The sequence below is a fragment of the Gavialis gangeticus genome, unplaced genomic scaffold (assembly GCF_001723915.1).
Source record: "Gavialis gangeticus isolate Ggan-Ray unplaced genomic scaffold, GavGan_comp1, whole genome shotgun sequence".
In the NCBI taxonomy this organism is placed as follows: Eukaryota; Metazoa; Chordata; order Crocodylia; family Gavialidae; genus Gavialis; species Gavialis gangeticus.
The window spans coordinates 31,241,746-31,251,432 of record NW_017729006.1 but is presented as its reverse complement, the minus strand read 5'-3'; the positions used below and the strand labels follow the sequence as shown (position 1 = coordinate 31,251,432).

Below are 9,687 nucleotides of genomic sequence, written 5' to 3'. Positions count from 1 at the left end.
AAAAGAAAAAAGAAAGAAAACAGATGATATAGGATTTTAAAAAGTTATTAAGAATCAAATTATGCCACCTTTGTTCAAAGTAAATAACAATATTTCTAGTAATTTCACTGATTAAAGTTGATTTTGTTTTAGAGCAAGTTATTGCTCATTGTAAGAGTGGCAGAATTCTGCCCTAGTAATTAATTAGATAACTCGATAGATGTCACCATATGTAACAGTTTTGCCTCATACAGAGGTACCTGAAAGTATTAACTTCCTTATATTCATTTATTATACAAGGACTACAAATCCTACCTATATCCTACCTATACTACAAATCCTACCTCAGGCAGAGCTGGATGGTGAATTTAGGATGGCTAGAGCCTTGAGAAATGGAAAGTAATACAACTTCCTCAAAACCAGACATTGTTTATATTTTTAAATTTTTCACCTTTTAATTTATTTGTATGCCCCCAGGTTATAGTGTTATAAAACAAGGCCAGCATAAGGGCCCACATTATCTTTCCTGCCCTATTTGTTTTTACAGAAGATATTATTGTCCAGAAGACATGGAGCACAATGTTACTGACCCTCTGCAAAAAATAGTTTAAATGACTTGCTTGCTATCACATTAGACTTACACAGTAGAAGTAGGGTCAATATTTAACTGCCTTGGTCATGAGATAATTCTTCCTTCTCCTGTGATTCCCTGCTCACTCACTGATCACTTCCCAATTTCTGTAACAATGAGGCAGAGGTTCCTGGAGACAACAATTTGGGTTACTACATAGTCCGGATTCATCCTCAGAGCAGATCCATTCAGAGCTATTGAATGAGGCTGGGATCTCACAGAAAAAAAATGTATAGGATCTTGTAACTGGAGCCTGAATCACAATGAAAATATATAAGTGGGATTTGAATTAGAATTGTACAAGCAACTCTATTTTGGCACAATCTAGTATTTTGGATCTGACAATAGTTAGGAAGCTTTTAACAAGGAGGTGGATAAGTCCACTTGTTTAAGATACAGCAGATATTACAGTACAATTGCAATCACTGATGGACTTTTCAATCCTGGCATCATCTTGAGAATCTGGACTACTTAGCCAGATAAGCAAATCTAACTGATTCTCTTCTTCTTTGAACTGGGAGGTCTGATAAAGGCAGAGCATGTTCTATTTCCTTAAGTCACCCAGCATCCAGGCTGTAAGATGTCGGCAGATCTGGATGAAGCATAGATGAACGATGTCAGTGATATCTGCAGAAGGTTTGGTTCCAAAATTGCCTTGGCCATACATGAGCATAGCATGATCATCTTAGCTGTGTTGTGTGTCACTTGGTGGAGCCCCCAGAATCAGAAGAGAGGACTGAAAGTGTCCAGAAGGATTCCTGATCACGCAAGAAGGCAGGCACCAGGTAGGGATTCAGGACAGAGACCTGCTCTGGAACAGAATAACAGACACTTCCTGTTGACATACAACATACATAGGTCAGTCTCCAGATGGCTCCAGCCTGTAAATATTGATGAGAGACAAACGTTTTTGACTTCTCACTAGTGGCGTGTGGACATGAATCTGCTTGATACAATCTATTTTACTGTCCCGGAGGCCAGGAATGTTATTTTGCTTACAGGTATATTTAATGGCAAAAGTACCACTGTCATAGGCAAACAAACTTCCTGCACAGGGTGCAGAATCTCATGCTGTTTGTTGGTGCAGAACATAGTTGTCTATCATAATCTGCCCTTGACATTCTCTATGGGCAGTATAGGATGGGTTGACATGCTTTCTGTTTTGCTTCAGCACACTGGCCTGAACTTTTGTCTTCTGTACCATCTGGACACCCTGCTCCTTGAGGTCATTTGGCACATAATATTCATTCTACCAAGGAGGTGTCAGTCATGATTGCTATTGATGAATGTGAAGGGAGGAATTGTAACACTTGTACACAATGAATGAAACCTTCCACTGCCCCAGGACAGACTGAATTACCAGGGGGATCATCACTGTTGTACTTAGCAAATATTTCCCTAGAGAGTGGACTGTTGTACCCAGCAAATATTTCCCTAGAGAGTGGACTGTTGTACCCAGGATTGCATGTATCTGAAGTGAAGTTTGACATAGCGTCATAAAGGCTCAGGCAGTTACATGGCCAAGAATGGAGATATAAGTCCTGGCAGTCATAGTGGGGTGATAGTTGAGTAACAAGATGAGTCAATCTTGTGGTAGGTAAGCTCTGGATATCACGGTCTATTTCTGTCTATGGGGTGCTCGAGAGGAGTACTGTGAGATTCCCTTAAAGTGGGTTCACCACCACATTTCCATTTTTGGCATTTGTAAGCTTGAGCAGGTGATCAAGGTATGCTTGGCATTGTTCTTGAAAGTTTCGTGGAAGTATAATCATAGCCACAGAGTCCAAAGTGGGTCCTAAGAATTCCAGGTTTTGTGCAACAGTTTGTTTCAAGTATTCAGCAACAGGCCTAGGGTAAGCATCAGCAGCAGTGAGGTGATATTTGCTGAGGTACCATATTTACCAGCCAATCGTCTAATTAGGGATGGACCCCTTGCTGTCTGAGGTACATGGCCACTACTAAGAGTACCTTGGTGCAGATTCAATTTCTCAGGGTTGCTGAGAGGCCACACGGAAGGTCTCATTGTGGTAATGGACCTGCGCCACCAAAAATCAGAGGTATTTCTAGTGGAAATGTATGATTGGAAAATGAGAATAGGTGTCTTGAAGGTCAAGAAACAATTGTCCGTGTAATTGTCCATGTGTAAGTGGAATCCGTCTGACTAAGATTTACGGTGTTCAGTCCCTTGCAGAGAGGCAGATCCTTAGTGATTTTTGTGTTTTACTTCAACCTGTTATGCTTCTCACATACATGTACAAATATTACCATATCAATACTTGGCATTAGGTGAAGTGCGTGTTCCAGTGGAAAAGGACTGTGGACTAAGCATTTGGTAAGCTGAGTTATAGTTCTGGCTCAGAAACTGACTTGGTTTATAATATTGAAGACAGTCACATCACATACTTGTGTCTCTCTTTCCTCTTTTACCCTTTGTATTTCTTTTCTGCTTACACTGTAAGCTTTTCTGGACATGGACAGTCCCTTACTTAATGCATGCATACCACCTTGCATAATGGAGTCCTGATGCAAATTGACCTCAGCATGCTATGATGGTGATGCTGACAACAACAAACAAGCAACAACAACAATAAAAACAAGCAGCCTGGACAACAAATTGAACACACTACCAATTAAGTTCTAAGTAATATAGTTCATTATATTATATGATTAGTTGTTTTTTTCCCCAAATGATATTAGCTACCAATTCATTTTAAGAATGCAGATAGACTGCCACTACACTAAGTCCATTGGACAATTAATCAAGGACTCCTACCATGTTTATGACCACTTTTAGTACTGTTTGCAATTTCTTGTGGCATGTTTACTCCCAGTCTTATTCATCATCACAACACTCAGCAGTTCTCACTGACAAGGATTACTTCAGTATATTAGCAATATACTGCCCGTTATGCAAAAGGAGAAAAAAGTAGATCAGGCAGATAAACAAATGGCAGAGAGAAACAGAGAGGAGAAACAGAGCTAGAGCTAGGGAGCAATACTTACTGCTGACTAACTGGCCAACACTCAAAGCTGAAGAGGAGGAGGATGAGGAAGAAGAAGAGGAAGCCTGACGTACTGGGCTTTGAGACATAGATGCTTGACTGTGAGCCAAATGCAGAAGATTGGATTGTGAGGCTGCTTGTCCCACTTGCGTCTGGGAGGGCTGATGGAGCTATACATTAAAATGCAAAAATAGAAATTTAGAAAATATACTAGTAATAAGAAACATTCAAACGCACCATGGTATTCCCTGCTATTTCTGCATAGGTAACTAAGAAGAAGGCTATAATACCATGTACAGTTAAGATGACAGAAGTCACCAGGGGCCATTTGATCTGTGTCAAACAATTACTTTCCCAGTGCAGTTAAATAATTTCTCTATACCTGCAGCTAAATACTTGACAGGATCTTTATATATTTTTTATGGAAACGAGCAGCAGAGTAATTCCTGCTGCACCTAGCAGATTTTTGATTTTATAAATACAAACTCTCTGCCTCCATCTGCTTACATCTATGCAGATGGGCCCTAAATGGTACCTCATGTAAGTCTTAAGTAAAGGAGTCCTTCCAGACTGAGGACCAGGGAAAGAGCTATGTGTTAAATAATAGAAATAATTTATTTCATGACACTAGGGCAATTCAAAATTATTCAAAATTATTAGGAATGTCTTATTGCCTGGTCAATAAACTGTTCTTTCTTAGAAACAGGATGTGAAACGTATGAAATCCATTCACCTATCCATAAGGGTTGAGAAATGTCTCAGCATATTTTCCAAGAGTAGGGCATAGCTAAGAGGTTCATTAAATAGCTAGAGGCAAATGATAGATCACAATACAGCACAGACTTGATTTGGACCTTACATCAATCTTATGGTGGCACAGCTCTGTTAATTATAGTGGAGATACTTTTGATTTACACTAGAGAATGTGAGAAGAGCATCAGGACTTTTTTCAACATAATAGGTACCTATGTGGGCTGAAAGCACTATAATATAAACTGGTCTTAGTATAGCTTGATATTATAGCTCTATTATATCTGGTACAACCTTATTAGAGACAAATAATGCTATTGCAATAAATTAAGAGAACAAGTTATAAAGCTTGTGATAGGGTTATAAGATATTGGTTCTTGGTGGAGGCCTAAAATTACTCATTGTAAGTCATGGTAAATATCTACGGAATGGGGGAGGCGAGGGGAAATAAAGTGCAATTTGGAGTAGCTCAAAACTAGTAAGATATGCTTATTTTTAATTTTAGGATGCTTTATTTTGTTTTGTTTTACAGAACAAGTATCTTCAGATAAAGGGTATCTTTGGCTTCTTTAATAGCACCTGAAATATCCAGTATACACCCAGAAAAAAAAAGAAACAAAGTACACAAAAGAATGGATACTTGTTTATCTGATCAAATCCAAGGTGTTGAGCCACCTTCTGTTGAATACACCGAACCTTTTTTTGTTTTCTCATAGAATTCAAAACTGGGAAACAATTATTCAAAACTGGGAAAAAAAATCAGACCACTTTGGGGTATCCTTTAATAATAAATGCATTTATTTGTATCAGTCAGTCTAGCAGCTCTGGCCTATTATGATTTCCTTATGGATCAAAACCCAAAAGCATTTCACAGTCTAGAGGTTTATTTAAACAATTGAATTGTCTTGAAAGAACTACAGGCACTATCAGAGTTATACTGATAGGGAAAATGGGAACACAACATGTTCAACTTTTCAGGATCTGAATATGTCAAACACCTTTTAAGTTTTTTTATGGCAGATTTTGCCCTTGAATAAAGGGTCTGTGGAAGATCCCTGAGGCAGCAGAACTACAATGGTAATGGTGGGAGGTTGAGGAGAATTTTGCATCCTCTGTGTGTGGAAGACATGCTCTATCTGTTCTGAATAAATCATGGTATGGTAGTGTTTTCAGGAGTAGGTCTGGACACAGGCAGCTGTATGGTCTTTTGGTCAGTAGTCCTACAGGTTCTTGGACAGGGCACCCCCATCTGAAAGATGTTTATGTGTTGTTAGCTTCTGTTTCAGTCCCTGTAGGGCAGGTGTGGGCAATAATTTTGGGTGGAGGGCCGCTTACTGAGTTTTGGCAAGCCATTGAGGGCCGCATGACAGGCAGCCCAGGGCAGAATAATATTAATTTTCTAATTTTTTTAGGGGCTCTGCGGGCCAGATAGAATGGCTTGGCAGGCTGCATCTGGCCAGCGGGTCGCATTTTGCCCACCCTTGCTGTAGGGGCTGGAGGGTTACTCATACTGAAGTCATGTCTGTAGGCTGAGGATAGATTCCGTTCTCTCTCACTTCCACACTGTTTCCTGTGAAAACCATAGTTTACTGGTGCAATGAGTCAGCTGTAAATGTTGTAGAACTATGATGCTTTTTGGTAACATGAAATGGCATGAAAACACTCCCTCTCTATTTTCATTCACTACAATTTCCATTTCTGAAATAGCCCTAAAGAGAGGTGACAATTAGATCATGAATTAGATTCTAGATGACAGAATCAATTCAAACTAGCAAGAGCTGATGCTTTCCCAATTTTGGACTTGTATGTATGATATGATATTTATTTATGACTATTGTACATCTTGCATCCAAAGACAGAAGGGTATGGAAAATTATAGAAGCTGTTGCTGTAAGTGCCACTTTGTGTGTAGGTGGATATAGTAGGCATACCAAGAATGATTACTATATGCAACACTGATCAGTATCTGGCAGGGATATATGTACAGGCTACAAGCAAAGAAATAGGATGAATATGAAAAACATCAAATGCAGCATAATATTTCACTGGAATACACTATATAAATGTAAAGGGTCTGATTTTATTTTTCTTACATCAACTGTACTTGCTACTATCATCAGTGGGGTTTGATTTATGCCATGAACAAGAGGATTATTTGAGTTGGTTTTATAAAAGATATCAGATTTATCCAAAGAACCTTGTCTGCCTATGTCCTTAGATGAACATGGCTACAATCTACACCCCTGTAACATGGAACATATTGAATTTTGCCATTTGAAATGGAAACAGTGCAACAGGAAAAAGAAAGAAGCCAAACTCAACAGCTACATATATTTTCTAAGCCTATGCAAGAAACACAATATCATTCCCAGAGGATGAAACATCCACAATCCTCTGACTACCACACAATATTTGAGTTGGTCTAATAAAAGACATCAGATTTACCCAAAGAACCTTGTCTGCCTATGTCCTTAGACCAACACAGCTACAATCTATACCCATGAACAAGAGGATAAGTTTAGGTCTAAAAATCTAAATTTTGTTTCTTAAATTATTGTGAGTTGTATTTTCCCTACACTTGGAATGGCTGACAGTTGTCATAAGGGCCACAGGTGAAGTGGATCAGGTTGTGTGCTGCCCCAGAAAGCTTTGAGACAATTGTGGTTTATACTGCAGAATTGCAAGAAGTTGGCATAGACTTAGAAGAGAAGAATGGAAATAAAGAACAAGATGAGGGCATAAATCTTCTCTTAGTCTGCAAGCAGAACTGTTACTGACTTTAGAAAGAGTCTGGATAAAACTGAGGGCAAATTATGGTCTAATAACCATAGAGTATCGTAACAGGGAACCCTAGCCCTGTTATCAAAAAGCAGACTGGTCACTTTAAGACCAGAACTTTCTAGGCACAGACTGCTGGCAGGGTAGTGGTTAAAAGCTGAGCCTGGCCAGCTAGTCAGGTGATCAAAAGGGGACAGGTCAGAACTATAAAAAACCCTGGGCTTAGCAGCCAAGGGGGAAGGAATTTGTGTATAAGAGCTCCACAGAGAGGCTTGGTGACCTGTCCAGCTGCTGTGGGAGGGGAACTACTGCGGACTCTCAGAGAAGCGGCGGCAGCCCCAGAAGAAGGACCATAACAGATGGTGGGAAGCAGAAGCACAGAGCCCAGGAAAAATGTAAGCTGGCATGCTGCCTTCTTTATTTTTTTTGTTATAGCCCATGGACATATCGTTTATAATTTTTGATTCATTGATACTGGTGGTTTGTGGTCGAGGCTGTAGGGGAGGAGGAGAAGACCTCATTAGTGCCTTGGGTGCAGTCATAAAAAGCCAAAGGTCCTAGTGCACTACAGTGTGCAGCTGTATAGGGCCTGTAGCTCAGAGCTGGTTGCAGGACTTTAAAGCTGGATCCCAGTGTGGGGATCTTGGCTAGTAGCCTGAGCTAAAGGAAAGGGTGCCCATGGAAGCTTTAGGCTGCTGCCCAGACTGGAACTTGCAGCCTACTGGCTCTGTGCCCAGTGGACAGGCCTTTGGGCTAGAAAGCCTGGGCTCTAGAGTGAAAACAAAAGGAGGGCCTCGGGCCCTGAGAGGATTAAGGAGCTAGAGCCTCGGAGTCAAACGTTATCTGGTGGCCTAGCTAGAGAAAGATGAGGGACAAGGCCCATGGTGGCTGAGAACCTCAACAAAGAATTACAATACACAATCTCCTGCTTGTAAGAACATCTAAATAATATTTACATCAAGACGTGGCAGACAAGTAAAGGCAGAATATGAGATGAATGAGAGAAATTAAACGTTAAGGGACTTCAGGGGTGCCCCCATAGGCAAAAAAAGAAAAAAATGCCACTGGGGAGGGCAACCTGTTACAAGTATAAAGGGGTGGAGAGGGCAACAATAGTAATATGTATTGGAGGAATAGTCAGAATAGTTAAAAATAAATATAAATATATTTTTTGTGATAAAAATAGACAATTGTAGTTATTATATTGTATTTTGGAGGATTAGATTGGTTTGAGCAAATTTCATGCCTTGTTTGTGAAAAATCAATATAAAATATTTTGATTGTGTAAGCCCCCCCCTCCCCCCCACTGCAACGTAGTGCCTTGTGGGGAGCTATAGTTCAGGTGTCTCAGATTTCTATTCTCTTCTACAGACTGAGTATCCTAGTTAGACTATATCTCCCACCATTGTTTTTCATCTTGGTTGGGGGAGATGGTGCATCATAGCAGTCACATGACCTTGGAGCATCATGGAAGGGGAAGTCCAGAAGTGGGCTTTACCCATAGAAAAGAACAAGAGTATGAGGAACCTGAACTACAGCTGCCATAAGACAACACTGCACCATTTCTGAAGCTATGCTTCAGTTCTCTGTAACAACACTGTGTTTTTTTAGATACCCAAGATTTTGGATGAAAAATGGAAATTTTCTGGTGAAAGCAGGAGCTTTTTGCTTCTCTCCCTTCTCAAAAAAGCCCCACCTCTGTTGAATGTCATAATACTTATCTTAAATGTTTCCACAGAAAACTTTTGACTAACTCACATGCGTAGACCTCAGACCAAAATGCATAAAAAATTAAGTTCCTGAGGCTCATCTCAAGCACTGTTTACAACAACCCATTTTTAACACACCTACCTAAATCTAAGCAAATGCAAATAGCTAAGCAACATCCTGTTCTATCTTGATGAAGGACCTGGTCCTGTAAGCATACCCATTGTCACGGAGCGGGGCCTGCGAGCGGCCGTAATCCCGCTAGCGCCCCCGTTGCCGTGGCAATTAGGAGATCAGCACCCTCTAATTCTCGCCCACCATGTCTTTGATCTGGTATAAGTTAATATGGGAGGCTGCCTATGATCTCCTGTGATCTTAGGGTGACTCGGTGCACCCCAGCCTTATGGGCTATGCGTGCCTCCTACCTCCCCTTTAGCATGCCCCAAGCCTCGCAGCTGTTCCTGACGTTCTCGTGTCTCCAAGCTTCCGCTAGCCCTCCCCGGGCTTCACTCTTACCGGCTGGCCCCCCCAGGGCCTATGCCACGCGCTTCCTACGCTCTGGCCCCTCTTGTCCCTCACTGGGGCCTTTATCTGCGCTACGCGCGCCCATGGCTTTCCCACTAGCCGGTCCTGTGCTCTCGTGCCCATGGCTCTCCCGGAGCCTGCTTTTACCCGCTCGCGCCCTTGGCTCCTGCTGAGCCTACGCGCCAGCCCTGTCTCAGGCTTCCCGGCGCTGGGGCTCAGGTGGCATGCAGCTGTGCCTGGCCCCTGACCCTTCTCAGGGTCCCTATGCCATGCGCCTCTTGTACGCCTGCCCTCACGGGGCCTGCTCCACGCTGC

General features: G+C 41.5%; 1 protein-coding gene and 1 long non-coding RNA gene across 2 annotated transcripts in view; one reads left to right on the top strand and one right to left on the bottom strand.

The window, feature by feature from the left end:
* POU6F2 (POU class 6 homeobox 2) overlaps positions 1–9,687 on the bottom strand; it is a 393,965-nt gene that overhangs the window by 14,838 nt on the left and 369,440 nt on the right. Inside the window, exon 7 of the mRNA XM_019509078.1 lies at positions 3,614–3,782. Coding sequence (XP_019364623.1) covers positions 3,614–3,782 — 169 coding nt within the window. The remainder of the gene's footprint in view (positions 1–3,613; positions 3,783–9,687) is intronic.
* Positions 1–9,687, top strand: part of LOC109291869 — a 61,439-nt gene that overhangs the window by 33,140 nt on the left and 18,612 nt on the right. The gene's annotated exons all lie outside the window — the stretch shown is intronic.